The following is a 17,311-nucleotide window of genomic DNA, read 5'->3' on the forward strand; positions in this document are numbered from 1 at the left end:
GAGTTACAGTTAGTCACCTATAAAACACAATTCCAGTCTTCTGCAATTATTAGATTTTCCGGGACGCGTTGTTGTAATTGAACTAGTTCAGTTTTAAAGCATTTCGCTGTGTCTATCTTGGAATTAATGCCGGAGGGGGCTTAAACATTCACTAGACTGATGTCGAAAACTTTACATATGATACCTCTGCCTCACTCTAAAAGACATCACATTGTCCATCGGTATACCATCTGTAGCGAAAATTGCAGTACCGCACTAATATTCGACAGCAACATTTAAAATTCCGTTAAAGGCTGGGATAAATACCTCCTGCAAGACAGCAATATTGGTGTCAGAATTATACAGAAAATTCTTTAGAGCAAATATTTTATGTGCGCTTTGAATTCTATTGATATTTCATGTCACTATGTTATATGTTTGCGCCATCCTCAAAATGTAATTGCACACAAATACTTAGTCCATACACACAACTATACTGCCTTTAGCTCAAGGAAAACAGACACAAGCAAGCGATTTTCTACGTTTACCGCAAGGATTCAGACTAACTTACATTTGGTAGCCATCAGCCCTCACCATGTCAATCTACACCGCTAGTGGTTCGGTGGTTGTTGATGTCTGTTGTTTCCTCTCAGCCTCTATTACAGTAGCCCAGTCCGTCGTGTCTGAGTTTTTATCTACCTTGTGACCTTCAGATGTTCGCCTTCGCCGGCCGCGGTGGTCTCGCAGTTCTAGGCGCGCAGTCCGGAACCGTGCGACTCCTACGGTCGCAGGTTCGAATCCTGCCTCGGGCATGGATGTGTGTGGTGTCCTTAAGTTAGTTAGGTTTAAGTAGTTCTAAGTTCTATGGGACTGATGACCACAGAAGTTGAGTCCCATAGTGCTCAGAGCCATTTGAACCACTTTTTTGTTCGCCTTCGCCTAGTGCGATCGCAACTTGCTGAGATTTCTACGCATTTTGTGTCTTTACTGTGAGTGGTGGATGAGTTGCCTCCTATGTCTTTTTTGTCGATTCGAGTATTAGGATCAACAATAGTGTTTTGTTTGCCGCCGGACACTTCGGTAACTTATTCTTTGTCCTTCAATTGTAGTTTACGTAATTTGTCTCTGGTTTTGGGAGCTTCTATTTCAGCTGCTGGATGAGCTATTCGCCTTTTCTTGTTCTTACGAGGTGTTGAGCTAAAGTCTTCAGACGCATTACCGTCTGGTTCCGCGGTGGGTACGTTATGTGGCACTGGTTTCGCTTGAGAAACCTCGCCGATTTCGGTATTCTCTGAGTTTTCCATGGGTTGCGGACTAGCAGCATTATGGCCAGACTCTGCGTGCTTTTCTAAAATGGGTGTCACTGAGGAATTCTCTCTTTCCGTCTCCCGAATATTGTTTGGAGTCACAGACATACGTCAGAGGCATGTTTACAGCGCCGGTCGTACGCTCGACAGCGTCCCTAGGCGATAGCTGGGCCACGGGGCTCCGCGAGCACTCAGCATGCTCGTGTTCAGTGGAAATGCAAGTGACACAGGTCCTAGGCTGTCCATCATAGATGACCAAAGCGCGGTAGCCAGATACAGTTATGAACGATGGAATGTGCTTCAATAAATCAATCCTAACTTGACGAACCCCATTGAGAAACGGCCAAGGAAACCTATTATTCCACCTCTCTTCGTAAACAGAAATGACACTCCCATCGCCACTTAAAACTCGAGTAATATGATCATTAGGAATCACAAAGGGAAGCTCTGTAACTTGTACTGCGCGCAAAACTAGGCCAGCATACGTTATTTGCACCTCACTTTTACTTCCATTTGCATGTACGTACTTCATACAGCCACCCATGTTGTTCAATCACACGATTGCAAATCCTCGAATCCTTAAGTTTCAAATATGCAATAGTAGCCAATTGCTACAGGCGGACACCAGTAATTTCAGTCGACGGAACTCGAGCCTTCTCGGTAACAAACGTTTGAAATTCAAATGCACTCGGCTTCACACAATCGTGAATAAAAGTAAACTTCAAACTATCACGCCTAGAAATATACGACATCTTCAAATAATTGATATCAACAAATCAGAAGTGATTTTAAACATGGCTGAAACAGCAACTGTTAAAATTCTTCACGGTAAATGATAACAGCCAAAGAGTTGCAGGATACAGATTTATTAAAATTCTTGACCACGGTTTCGTCAGTACTACTGACGACGCCTCTTGCACAATTGTTTTTTATGTATCTCCAGTGCGGGATGTGATTTTAGTGTATTTTACTTCTGATGAAGGTATATTTAGATAAACCGAAGCCGTGGTCAAGAATTTTAGTAAATCTTTATCCTGCAACTGTTTGGCTGTTGTCATTTACCGTGAAAAATCAGAACAGACAACAACAACGATGATCCAATGTCCACGATAAGCAAGAAGTTGAATATATATATGCAGAAACGAAATACTCAACAAGCAGCAGCACGGTAAACTTACCTTGCTTTCAGCAACGCGCATCTCAAAGTAAATATGTCCGCACGCAACGAAGCCTAAAGCCAGACTCAGTTACCCAAGCACGACTCACTCCCCGTCCTCACAGCTTTACTTCCGCCAGTACCTCGTCTCCTACCTTCCAAACAACTCTAACATCGCAGGAGAGCTACTGTCAAGTTTGACAATCCGGCTTTCGCAGCCATGCAGTGCGGACGTAGTGTTGTTTCCGCCTGCGGAGCGCGCGGGCACGCTGTTGTTTACATTTCAGCGGCCGTCATTTATGTGTCGCTTACGTGTAGTAGAGCCATGGCCAACCATTTTAGAAAATCTACGCTACGAATGAGTTTCTGCCACGACTACACACGACCAAAGGCCGTGGAAGTGGAACGATTCCTAAGCGACGTTGTTAAGATCCCAGCTTCCGACGCCTTGGGCATCCATTTGTCCGTTTTAAGCAGTACAGTGTACGTCAAAGTCGTCAATGACGCGGTGTGCGAAAGAATACTTCGTGACGCCAAACACGGACTACGCCTCTCCCACGCCGACGGAAATGTCGGTGCGGTCACTGTCGACCACGCAGGCTTGGGAATGGGCAACATACGAGTTTTTTAACTCCCTTTCGAGCTCCCGGCGGAAGATGTTACGCTACTTTCCGCCCCTATGGCACTCTACACTGCCGAACCGTGGGCGCAATTCCAAACGTAACCCCTTCTGAACTGCGTAGGAGATATCACACATCGATCTCCATCGCCATGTGCCATCTTACCTGCAAATTAGCGGGTGCCGCGCGGTCGTCATATACGACGGCCAACGCAAGACCTGTTCCGGATGCGGCAAAGAAGGTCACCCCAGGTCTGAGTGTGTGCCAGCCGGCACCGTGGCGCCTCCGACTCCGACGACGGTTTTACCGATCACCTACACATCGGCGCTCTCTTCTCCTCCCACCGGCCGCCGCCCGTCGGACCATGTACCGGTGACCCTTCCAGCTGCTACGGATACCGCCGGGGTCGACGCGTCGCGCCCCCAACCTAACGCGCACCTCTACCAACAGCGACGACTTCCGGCCCCCACCCTGCTGATTATATGGACTCCACTTGTCGTTCCCGTGACGACCTCCTTCCCAGAGCACCGCGACTCCCTTCCGTATTCCGACACAGAGGGACGAACACACGAGCAACGTTCACCTAAGAGGCACAAGAGGAGGCGCCGTACGGTCTCGGAACGAGACGGATCACCTCCTCCTGTGGCTCCAGATGCCGTCCACGCCGACGAAGCCTCAGAGAACCTGCACGACGACACGAATGACGACAACATGACGCCGGCTGTGGCTCTGCCGGTGCCTACTCTGCTGGCTCTCCCAGGTGCACCTGAACCAATGGTCTCCACCGTTAAGACTGCCGCCGAGACGTCCTCCGCTCCTACGAATGAAGTTGAACGTAAGAACTTCACAACGACAGCACCTTCGATGGCGTGGACTGACGAAGTCGACGAAGACCCTGACCACACGCTGGGGACAGAGTTACTCCAGATGGAAGCCTAGTTACGCCGTCGATGACGCTGTCTGGTGGCGTACGGCATGACTCGCCGTTGCCTCGCCCCTCTTTACCCTCTGCTGATGAAATTTCCCTCCACGACGGGGTACAACTCAAAACCTACCGTGTAGCGCCAATCAACAAAATGGCTCTGAATACTGTGGGACTTAACTGCTGTGATCATCAGTCACGTAGAACATAGAAGTACTTAAACTTAACTAACCTAAGGACATCACAAACACCCATACCCGAGGCAGGATTCGAACCTGCGACCGCAGCGGTCACGCGGTTCCAGACTGTAGCGCCCAGAACCGCTCGGCCACTCCGGCCGGCTGAGGGTCAACACTAACACCATTAGCTCCCCCGTGAAACTTCAACGTCTGTGAGAGATGATATGGGCATCGGACGTCGACATCGGACTACTACAGGAAGTACACTTGGTCACACTTCCAGACGTCGCGTGATATAACACTCATCCTTCTCCTGGTGACCACCTGGGACACGGCGCAGGCATCTACGCTCGAGAAGGCATTCCTGTGGTTGATATCACATACCTTCCATCCGCCAGAGGCATGGCCGTCACCGTCACGCATATTGTCAACATTTACGCCCCGTCAGGTTCCAACCGCAGACATGACAGGGAACAATTCTATTCAGAAGAAATCACCTCTTTGTTTCTTGGACGCTGTTACCATTAACTGTTTGGAGGTGATTTTAGTTGTGTCCTGTATCCCAAGGATCAAATGCCCCACTACAACACCTGTCAAGAGCTGCGTCTTTTCGTCTGTGATCTGTTTCTCTGCGACACTTCGGAAGTGTGGCATGGGGACGCGCCTGGACATATTTACCAGGCGAGTCACTCAGCGAGCCGTTGTGATAGGATTTATGTCTCTCGGGAACTCACATCTGCAGTCCAAGGTGCAGAACTTTGGCCCTTGGCCTTTTCGGATCACTGTGTCTACATCTGCAGCATTCTCCTTCCCCAGCAAGTGGTCTGGCACAGTCGTGTACCGTGGAAGCTAAACACCTCCCGAATGTCTTCAACGTGTTACCGAGACATGGGCCACTTGTTAACGACGCTTACCTAAGTACTGCACGACCTTCAGTTGGTGGCTGGAATGTGCCAAACCTGCCATTCGACGTACCTTCATTCAGTACGGCAAGGAAGTAGCTGCATGGTGGAGGTACACTACCGACTATTTCTACGCCGTTCTCGACGATCTGGACGCCCTGCCGCCCACCCCTGACATCCAGAGGGAATGCAGCAGGTTTAAGGAACAAATGACATGCCGTAGACTGCAGGAGCAGATCGTGCGAACCCGACGTCAAGATTCGGCCAAACAAGAACATCCCACCATGCATCACATCACTTCCGATAGGAAACACTGACAAAAATGGCTCATCACTGAGATCTACACATGTCGCGCCCAGCGAGTCACCTCCCAGGCCGAAATCGTCAATGCCTTTATAGACCACTGCCACACAATATACGAGCAGGAGACTACCAACAACCACGCTGAGGAGCCTGTGTTATCACACGTAACTCGCACCCTCGCCAGTGACGAAGAGGACGAGCTGATAGAGCCAGTTACGTGTGACAGAGTCCACGATGCAATCGACAAAGATGCTCTGAACAAGTCACGTGGCGTCGACGGATTGCCGATAGAATTTTATCGCGCTTTCCTCGCACTTATGGCGTCACAGTCGACGACGATGTTTCATGAACTGATGAAGATGGGAGAACGCCATACCGCCGTTCTTTGTCACGTGAGTTATTACACCCATCCACAAACCGACACCAGGAGTGACAACAGCACACTGCCGTCCCCTGACTCTGCTTAACGCAGACTATAAAATTTTTACACGACTATGCCGCAAGACCCTGCCTGGTATTCTATCTCAACTCCGGGTGACTCAGTTAATACACAAACGGCCACGGGAGAATGTCGTGATTTAATTGCACTGGCAGCGGCGTGCTGACTCCACGCCGCGGTGGCTGCCGTTGATGTTGACAGCGCATCGTTTTCTGTTCTCAGTGATGAGCCGCATGGGTTTTCCACTCGCCTTTATCGATGTCATACGGCGCCTCTACGGCACCGCCGAATCGCTGATTCAGGTAAATGACTGTGTGGCGAGACCAGTGACGATCCGGCGTCCCGTAAGGCAAGGTTGCCCACTTTCGACTCTACTCTATACCATAAGACTGGAGCGACTCATCGGGAGTCTGACGAGCCACCTTTCTGGTCTCACTTTGCGACAACATGCTTTTCGGTGTCGTGCGTATGTGGCAGACCTCCTCTTCTTGGTCCGCTCACGGAATGAAACAAGCGCTGCTTGATTTGATATCAACATACGGAACTGCACTGGGCAGTAACATGAATGTGGCTAAATTCACGGCGATGTCCGTTGGACGCGGCCTCTCACACAACGACTTTGCACTTATTCCGTGTGTACGGACACTACGATACCTTGGTATCATTTTCACCTCCACCGTGCGTCGCTCCTCTGCCATCAATTTTTGGCGAGTATTCCAAATTATCCGCACGGCGGAGCGACAAAATCTCCGCCGACTCGATTCTTTACAACGTGTCCAATACCTCTATCAACATATGGCTTCCAGAATGGTTTGCATCGCACAGGTACTCCCACTGCCATCTACTATTGGACGCAGCCTCCAGGCTGCTTTCGGATACTTTCTTACAGCCGTTACGCTCTTCAAGTTTCGCTATGAAACGCTCGCCCTTCCCCCGCGAGCGGGAGGCCTCGGCCTTATCAATGAGTGACTCAGAGAGGCGTCCTTGTACATGTCCACCATGCGCAAGCAGTGGAACTAGGGCACCACCCTTACATGCACCTTGCTGGAAATTCTTGTGCCCGCGACCAAAACGGCACCATTACCAGTCGGACACATCAAGCACCATCTGACGCACCTATCTGATTTCATCGTCGACTTCACTTATGCTCACACACACTTACCGAACAAACGTTCTCCTCAACCTAAAGATTTTTACAGCCCACTGCTTCGTTACATATCCAGCAACAACATCGAACTCAGAAATCCATCGAAGCGGTGGCCCACGGTTTGGCGTCATATCCAGCAGCCTTTCCTTCCCTCCAACGTCCAGGCAACATGGTACCACGTCGTAAGTGGAAAATTCGCTATAAATCAACGTCTTCACGCCATCGGACTAATGGACGCTCCACTTTGCTCCATTTGCCACCTCATGGATGACGATGTCCGTCAACTGACTTGTGCTGCCGCAAATGACGTCTGTAAACTTGGCCGACAGTTTGTTGACTGTAACCTCCGCGCGCCGCCAGACTCGATTGACCCATGGGCTTTTATCCATCCTGAGGATACTTTTTCCCCGCCACCAAAAATCATGCGCTTGCATGGGTCAAGATGTGGACGATAACCTGTGTATAATGATAGCGAAAAATCACACCTTGACTTCTGGCAGTACTTACAAGCCGGCCACAGTGAAGTCGAGTACTGACCGCGCTACTGAGCATTCCTCGCCAATTATTTACACGCGGTCTTTACGTCACCCCTGCTGGATGGTGCCTCACGTCCACAACACTACCCCCCTGCTGACATCTGAGACTCTCCGCGCTACTTTCTATATCGTAACCCATAGTGGAGTAGGCGCATGGACACGCGCGTCCTTTCTTTTATGCACTCTATCAGAACACGTTGGTTATTCTCTCAACTCTACTGTCTGTTGCTTCACACATCCTAGCCCTCATCAGTACTACTGCCATTATTACTTGTTCTGACACCTTGTTGATAAAAACTTGGCTCCCCTTGTTCCAGTGTAATGTCTCGCGTTATTTCAGCCGGAATGATGCTTTTCTCTTGTATTTAAGCTTGTCCCAAAGAGGATATTTTATTTATTTGCAATATTCCCGCTAAGAAAAAGGAAAACAAGGAAAAAAAAGCTACTTGATGGAGTGATTCGGGGATGGGAGGGGGAAGGCATCGCGGTCAGGCCTCAGGTTTCGACCTGTGTCCGCTTTGCCTCCACCTGCTCAGAAATGACCACATTTTTCTTTTTATAAAAAAAAGGGGGGCAGTGTCTTTGGAAAAAAAATGGTAAAGCACTTGCCCGCGAAAGGCAAATGTCCTGAGTTCGAGTCTCTGTCCGACACACAGTTTTAATCTGCCAGAAAGTGTCAGCTAAATCTAAGTATAGACAGAGAATGTCATGACATTAGTTTATATGTGAAACATACACAGATTTTGGTTGATAATAACCATACTGTTATAAGAAAAGTAAAATACCTACCGATGATCTTCTTCTTCCGAGATGATCGCTGTTGCTGCTGTAAGACACCTCGTACTGAACAGCAACTGATAGTGCAGAAGCAATTGAATTATAAAAATTGTTGGAAGGTTGGGAACTGATATTGCACACAATTGGATCTCACTATGACAACAGCCATGAGTGGAGGTGCGGACGGTGTAGGAGTGGTAGGGGTGGGGGGAGTTGATTGCCTTCACAGGACAGTGAAGTGATGATGTCAAAAATCCTGGAGCCCCAATACCAGAACCTTGGTGTACATTACTCTATGTGATAATGTCATAACTTTAGGAACGACGATTTCATGACCCCGATGAACATGTTTCGATGTGATTATGTCAGAATTCCAGGAATCCTACCCCTGTTGTTGTTGTTGTTGTGGTCTTCAGGCCTGAGACTGCTTTGATGCAGCTCTCCATGCTACTCTATCCTGTGCAAGTTTCTTCATCTCCCAGTACTTACTGCAACCTACATCCTTCTTAATCTGCTTAGGGTATTCATCTCTTGGTCTCCCTCCACGATTTTTACCCTCCACGCTGCCCTCCAATGGTAAATTTGTGATCCCTTGATGCCTCAAAACATGTCCTACCAACCATTCGCTTCTTCTTGTCAAGTTGTGCCACAAACTCCTCTTCTCATCAATTTTATTCAATACCTCCTCATTAGTTATGTGATCTACCCATCTAATCTTCAGCATTCTTCTGTAGCACCACATTTCTAAAACTTCTATTCACTTCTTGTCCAAACTATTTATCGTCCATGTTTCACTTACATACATGGGTACACTCTGTACAAATACTTTCAGAAACGACTTCCTGACCCTAAAATATATACTCGATTTTAAAAAACTTCCCTTCTCCAGAAACGCTTTCCTTGCCATTGCCAGTATACGTTTTACATCCTCTCTACTTCGACCATCATCAGTTATTTTGCTCCCCAAATAGCAAAACTTATTTACTAATTGAAGTGTCTCATTTCCTAATCTAATTCCCTCAGCATCACCCGAATTAATTCGATTACGTTCCATTATCCTCGTTTTGCTTTTGTTGATGTTCATCTTATATCCTCCTTTCAAGACACTGTCCATTCCTTTCAACTGCTCTCCCAAGTCCTTTGCTGTCTCTGACAGAGTTACAATGTCATCGGCGAACCTCAAAGTTTTTATTTCTTTTCCATTGGTTTTAATACCTACTCCAAATTTTTCTTTTGTTTCCTTTACTGCTTGCTCAATATACAGATTGAATAACGTCGGGGATAGATTACAGCCCTGTCTCACTCCCTTCCCAGCCACTCCTTCCCTTTCGTGCCCCTCAACTCTTATAACTGCCATCTGGTTTCTGCACTAATTGTAAATAGTCTTTTGCTCGCTGTATTTTACACCTGTCACTTTAGAATTTGATAGAGAATATTCCAGTCAACATCATCAAAAGCTTCCTCTAAGTCTACAAATGCTAGAAACGTAGGTTTGCCTTTCTTTGATCTATTTACTAAGATAAGTCTTAGGGTCAATATTGGTCGGTTTCTACCAGTTTTTCCATTCGTCTGAAAAGAATTCGCGTTAGTATTTTGCAGCCGTAACTTTTTAAACTGATAGTTCGACAATTTTCACATCTGTCAACACCTTCATTCTTTGGGATTGGAATTATTATATTCTTCTCCTACCTGTAAAAGTGCCGACGTCAGCGTTTTCCGTCAGACTCGTAAACGAACCTCCAGTTCCAGCCGCCAATTGCCACTAATAACGTCAACCCTTATGACTAGGAAGAAATGGGAAAAGGCAAATGCAGGGAAGAAAATGAAAAAGAAGAAAAAAAAGAACATCAGCTCAAGCAGGTTTCAAAAGTGGAAGATAAAGAATGTACCATAATGAAATCATGATTTTAGACACTCTCATTAGAGTGCAACTGACTTGACAAGAAATTAGTTCAAATATTATCAAGTACTTGCACCATTACCTTTCTCTTGATTTCACGGTTAACAAAAACATCAAGTACTTTCTAGCACTTGAAACGCTGACTAACAACGAAGTACACAAAAGATTAGATAAAGGTGTCACTGCGAACGAAATGGCGCGCACCGCTACGTCATTGACCAACTTTGTATAAAAGATACCAGCCTGAATTCGAACTTCGTCTGTTCACGATGATTTCTTTCATTGTTTGCTTGTTCTTGCTTTCAGCTAGCCAGTGCTATGGTAAGAGTCTACATAACATTAAATGTTGTATATGACGATGTCGCAAATCGTGAATGTTACAAGATCGTTGTATCTGAACCCTTTGTTCATACGGGTAAAATATAAAATATCCAACACAATAACATTTTTGAGCAATAACATGTTTGATTTCATGTTCTTCTATAAGTCACTATGTAATATGAGATTTTCTCCTATGATACAGTATATTGCTTTTAGAACCACAGAGATCATGGAGAGTGATGAGTTGGATATCTCTTTTAGTCTAATTATGAAAGGAATCTGTACAAAAACTTGTTACTGTTTGGCTGCAGTTCTGTTTACAAGATGTGTTGTTCAGCTCATGTTATAATTACGATCAGATCACGTCAGGGGCCCATACCATAACTCCATTTTTTCATATTCGAAATTTAAATATCTTAACTCAAGTTGTTTCTTATGTTATATTGGAACAAATAAGTCCTCGGTCACAAATATTAAGTCAAAATCGACTGGTTAAGACGCTATTATGAGCGTTGTCTTCCGAATTAGACTAACTGTTCTAAAACATATTAGGTATATAGTACATTAATACAATTAAAGTTTTTACTGACTGGAAAAAATGCAATACTTACAAGTCACATATTAAAAAAAGATCTAAGCCGGAAAGGCTACGTCATGAACAGTTGTGAGATGGCGAGCAGCTAAGGGCTGCTCGTACTGTGAACAAGGGTTGCAACAAGTTCTGTAGTCAACAAACACATCGTATTGACAACTTTCTCATAATCCAGCTCATGTCAGAGCAACACTTATTGTCTCATTTGAATCTGAGAAGTAGGTGATATTTTTATGTGATGATCTTCTATCAAAGCAATTTTCTTGATCTTTGGAAGAGAATGCAGTTTATCCAGTAATCAACGTTCTTCAATTCATGACAGTCCCCCAGCTCAATTTGTATCAAGGCCGCCGGCACTTTTTAATCAACATGTTTCATCTGTGGATGGTGCTTGTCTTCTCATCTGCCCCTTTCATCTGTTGTATTTATTTTATTTTTTTTTTTTTGTAAGCGAAATAAACATTACAAGAATCAGGTTGCTAAAGTAAAGCAATTCGCCTCTACTATACCATACTTGTCGATCCTCTTAGCTTTGGTATCTGCTCCATAATGTTTTGCTTGATTTACAGTTAAGAGCCACGCTAACTTTGAACTCCATTTAGAAGTACCATATTGATAAAATGTTCCTGCATTTGCCCTATATGTGTCGATCCACACAGTATGCAAAGCAGTGCCAGTCTTTTACAGTGCTTAATTTCCTCTTTTTCGGTCTTGTCTTAGTGTACTATGAAACTCTTCCGCTAATGCAGTGTAGCATATCTTGCTCGTTTACATGTTCCGATAATTTTTATAGATGTGATTACTACAGAAGATTTGTCTGCCTTCGATTACAATAATTTTATTAAATCCAGTTTCGTAGCAAGCAGATTTTCATCTCTTTGACTTATAAATACAGATACGTAACAATTAAACAGTTGTGACAGTTTGTAGCAAGTTATATACCATAAATCTATACCAATCTATACCTGTATTCTACGTGCAAATGTATATTCTACTGTGCCATATGTTAAGTTCACTTGCTTTTTCTCTGACAGAATGGAAAAATGATTACTCTTAGTTGTCTCTGCGTGCTGTTAGAGTAATTTTATTTTGAGAGTGTCTGTGGGAGGTTACTCGTAACTTCGCACTGGAAGGCCTTTCTTGCAGTTTGCTACAAATGATACATAGAGCCACGTTCTCGAAAAAAGAGATCTAGTTATTTATATTACAATCTCTTGTCAGTCTAACAATGTTCTGATGCAAGTATGTCAGTTGTAACCACTCTCCCATCGTTCAGTATATTCAATGCACCGAGTATGGTTAGTACAACAATTCTCTTAGCAGTTTCTGATGAATATAAACTTTTGTGTTCAGGTGGCAAAAGGTACATTTTCTTGCGCCATATGTAAAGTTGTCTTCTTTTTTCTCTGACAAATGAGAAGAATGATTTGTCTTCGTTCTCTCGACGTGCGGTAAGTCGAATTATATGAAAACCCGTCATTCACGGTTTTTCCAACTTATTCTATATCACCGTTCCATTACATGTCTCGACGCTGTTACTACTGATGATGTGGCTGACTTTGGCTGCGGCTTATTAAATCCGTAATCAAAGGCAACTGTATTTTCAGTCTTAGCAGTATCATATATTACATTTTTTTGCATTAGCTGCTAGTTGTTAGTCCTTGCAACAGGATAGTACACCGCCAACATCTAACTAGAAACTACTACTATTTATTGAATACAGCTATCTTGTAGAAACTGTTCCATTTGAGAAAGTGCAGAGATCATAGTGAATATCATCTGGGTTTTGCAGAAATTAATTAATTGCATTCCTCCAAAGCTTATTCTTTCACCGATAGCTAAAATTATTATTACAAGATGGTATTTGCGTTACGGTTAATGCCGACGCACACGATACTTGTAAATCACCAATATGTCAGCTCTGTAATTACCTCACATTAATTGAGAGCGTACTTTTTATGATTGTTAGTCACATACGTAAATCCATGACGTTGTCGTATGTGGTAACAAACTATCCGTAGTCCACTATCAGACCGTGTATTACAGTACTACATAACCCCCTGTTTTCAATGTGTATCTAGCCTAATAGTATCAAATATATACGGTTGAAAGTACTGCTCATACATTTACCACTTTGCTGAGTAGGCCGGCTTCGTTTTCACGACTATCGAACCTAATCTGTGAGATCTCAATTTGTTCCGAGAGCAAAAAATTTTTACAACTTCATGTGTACAGGCGTTAAGGTAACAATAATTTGAACGACTGTACAGAATATCAGGACGACTAAGGCGAAGAAGAAAGAATTCCGTTGCAGGAAAACTGAATACTGAATGAACTACATCACATATCAACAAATTTCTCTAAAACGGTTTCCTGTTCAATTTCCTGTTATTATATTGATAAGTTCGCCTGTCTTCTGTTAACTGAGCCTCTTGACTCGATTCATACCAAGTTGAATAATCATTAAATTTAATTTTTCCACAGGTCAAGAGTGTGTCACGGGTATGATACAGGATTTAGCGTTGAAATAATTAAAATAAAGGCGGTTTTCTATGCGGCGGCATCTTCTCACAATATTTCAAACACCTACCTTCTCCTCCGGATGCGAAAATATTTTGCTGACGCCGACGTACATGGGGAGAAACCATCATTATAATAAAATATGCGGAATCAGAGTTCACACATAGCACACAGTTGTTGGTTTTTTCCGCCCGCTGTTCGAGAGTGGAATAATGGAGAATAGTGTGAAGGTGGTTCGACGTATCCTCTGGCAGGCACATAAAGGTGCAGAGTAGCCATGTACACGTAGTAATGTTTAACAAGATGTACTAAATACTTAAGGATACCACATAATTTTGAAGCAAGATGAGGACTTCTAAAAATACTTTACAAAAGAACGGTAAAAATGAATAGTATTAACACGATTGAATTATCAGGAAGAGAGAGTTCCCGCTAACGTTGTGGAAAAATTAATAGATTGAAAGCGCTACTGAATATACAGATTAATTAATCTGTATATTCGATAAAAGTTTGGAGCTGAACTTGATGGAGTAGACTGGTGAGAAGAACAAGAATACTTTTTTTTTAACTTGATAAGGAATAAAGGAAACAGCTTGAAGTCCACAAACTGGAAGAATCTACGATTACATGAATAAATTTTGGTCTTGAAGGTTATTTATTAGCTGACCATGAAATGGTGATTTGCATGGCAGGAAATTTCATCTGAGGTGATTTTTTCTGTTTGCGTATTACACTGTTGTCTAACGCTTGTTTTCGTAGATACCGTTCCGTCTCCTTACACTGACTTTTAAATTTCTTTTATGAGCCTCCATAGTGAATCATGATGTGCTCAGCATTAGGATACTACGAAGCAATTAAAATTGTGATAATTGATTTCATTATAAGCTGAGAACATAACAGCTGCTAGTAAAAAGGCGTTTTAGTTGTGTCAGTGGTGCAGTCCACCAACAAACAACACTGGTTTTGAATCGTTGTCGTAGATGCATTTAACTATTTGGCTGGCAAGTCCTGTTATTGTCTTTAAGTTGTTACCAGTTTTAATCTCGACAGTATGTACTGGACAGCAACTTCAAGTTTGTTTGACCTCACAAAAGATATGATGTGCACATCTACATCTATATCTAGATCCACAACTATATGATTACTTTGCAAGTCCCAGCTTTCTCTGGAAGAGGGTAGTTCATCGAACCAGTTTCACACTTTTGCCCTTCCCTCCCACTTCCGAAAAGTGGACAAAAAAAACGGAACATTTAAGTACTTCCATGAGAGCTGTGATCTCTTTTATTTTATATCGATGATCATTTCTCCCTACGTAGGTGGTTGTGATCAAAAAATTTTCTCATTCATAGATAAATTTGGAGTTGGGTGTTTCACGAAAAGATCTCGCTGTATAAAAAAAAAGGGAAAAGAAATTCTTTGGTATAATGACTGCCATCCCAACTCGGGTATCTGATCCGTAACACTCTCTCGTCTGTTTTGCGATAGTAGAAAACTAGCTGCCTTTTGCTTTCGATGGCCTCCGTCAGTCATATCTGGTAAGAATGCGTACCGAACAGTAATATTCTAGCAGAGAACAGACAAGAGTACTGTAGGCAGTCTCTTTAGATGACACGTTGTATCTTCTAAGTGTTCTCGAAATAAAACTCAGTCTATGGTCCACCTTCCCCACAACATTGTCTACCTGATATTTATAACTGAAGTTTTTTGGAATTTTTGAGCCTAGATATTTGGCTAAACTTGCTGCCTGTAAATTTGTGTGATTTATGGCACAATGGAAATTTAAGAAATTCCTTTTCGCAGTCATGTGGATGACCTCGCCGTTTTCATTACTTAGAGTCCACTGCCATTTTTCACACCATACAGATATCTTGTAATTACTTGCAACGGTTGGTTGCGATTTTGTGATTACTTTATTAGACGGTGAAAGAAAACATCATCTCTTAAACAATCTAGGACTGATACTCAGATTGCCACCTAAAACAATTATGTCTTCCCGTCAGTTACTACGAAATGTGAATTTGTCTGAGAAGAAATCAAGAATTCAGTTGTACAACTGAGACAATAATACTGCATAGGCACACAGTTTTATAACAAACCTCTTTTGAGGAACGCTATGAGAAGCCTTCACGAAATCAAGAAATATGGGAACAGTTAGAGATTCCCTATCGATAGCACTCATTACTTCATGAGACTAAGGAGTTGTGTCGGACAAGAACTATATTTTCCGAATCTCTGCCGACTGCGAATCAATACGTGTAATTTTTCGAGGTAATTCGTAATGTTCGAAAACCGCATACGATTCAAAATCAAAGTTAGTAATAGGGGTCAGTAATTCAGTGGATTATTCCTACTTCCTTTCTTGAGTGTTGGCATGACTCGTGCAACCTTCTAGTCTTTAGGTACGGACCTCGCATTGAGTAGGCAGTTGTATATGACTCCAGTGGGTGGTGCTAATTGATCAGATTACCCTGAAGCGAAATTAACTGTCGTATAATCTGTACAGGAAGACGTCCCCCGATTACGTGATATAAGTTTCTTCGCTACAAAGAGGATATCTACCTCTAAGTTAATGTCGTTGACGGCACCTCTTAATTGGAATTCTGGAAAAAATCTACTTCATATTTCTGATGAATGGATTTCAGTAAACTGTATTTGGTAACACCGTTTTAGTGTCACTGTCATCAGTAACATTATCATAAGTACACAACTGTGAAAGTATTGAGGTGTCTTGCCACTGGTGAACTTTATATATGACCACAATCTCTTTGGATATTCTGTCAGATTTCGAGACAGAGTTTTGTTCTGGGAACTATTAAAACGAAGTCGCATTGAAATCGTCTCTAATTTTCAAGTTCCTGTAAAATTTCCTCATTCGGGATTTTCCGTTCTTTGAAATCTGGCATGGTTTTTCCCTTTCTTCTGCAACAGTGTTCTGACCTGCATTGTGTACCAACAGGGATCTGTTCTGTCTCTTATTGATTTATTTGTAATAAATCTTCCAATTCCTGATGATGCTGTTTCTCCGAATTTAAGCCATATCGGGCTTACGCTTGGATAGTAATTTTGGAAAGCATGAAGCGAGTTTTCATATATTCTTACAAATATATATATTGTAGTTTATTTTCGGTGGGTTTGGATGATACGTTATTCAGTCTATATAGAACGACCTTTTGGTCACTAATTCCTGTATCTTCCATGATGCTCATTATGTGCTAGGCATTTCTTGTTGCTATGAGATCAAGTATGTTTTCCAAGCATTAACACTGCCAGTGTACTCCCCAATGAAGTGTTCAAAATAATTTTCTGACAAAGCATTTAGTACAATGGCAGGTGATGTTTTATACCTATCCCCAGCTTTGAACATGAATTTCCACCATTTCCAGAATGCATTGAAGTCATAACCAACTATAACCGAATGAGTGGGGTAAGTATTTGAGGTGGTACTAAATTTTTCTTTGAACCTTTCAGCACTTGTGTCCAACGTAAACTTTTTTTAACTGCTACAAACGTGCTGTATTTAATCTATCCTTTCTGTACACCATTAGATCCTTTGCAAAAATGTCAGCTGCAGTCATCTTCGTGTTTAGCCAGTTTTCTGTACGCATAAAGATTTTAGCTTCACTGCTTTCTGTTAGCACTTGAAGCTCTGATTCTTTCCCAAACAGCTACGGCAGTTTTGTGCTGTAGTGCTTAGTGTTTCTGTATCTAACT

General features: G+C 43.1%; 1 protein-coding gene across 2 annotated transcripts in view; it reads left to right on the top strand.

The window, feature by feature from the left end:
• Positions 1–17,311, top strand: part of LOC126266707 (trypsin alpha-3-like) — a 185,751-nt gene that overhangs the window by 150,289 nt on the left and 18,151 nt on the right. The window contains exon 1 of one of the 2 annotated variants that reach the window (XM_049971155.1): positions 10,432–10,488. The exons of the other annotated variant lie outside the window; for it this stretch is intronic. Within the exon in view, the coding sequence (XP_049827112.1) occupies positions 10,437–10,488 (52 nt within the window). The 5' untranslated portion in view covers positions 10,432–10,436. Of the gene's footprint in view, positions 1–10,431; positions 10,489–17,311 lie in introns of those variants that run through there. 2 annotated transcript variants of the gene reach the window in all.

This window comes from Schistocerca gregaria, chromosome 4 (assembly GCF_023897955.1).
Source record: "Schistocerca gregaria isolate iqSchGreg1 chromosome 4, iqSchGreg1.2, whole genome shotgun sequence".
Taxonomy (NCBI): Eukaryota; Metazoa; Arthropoda; class Insecta; order Orthoptera; family Acrididae; genus Schistocerca; species Schistocerca gregaria.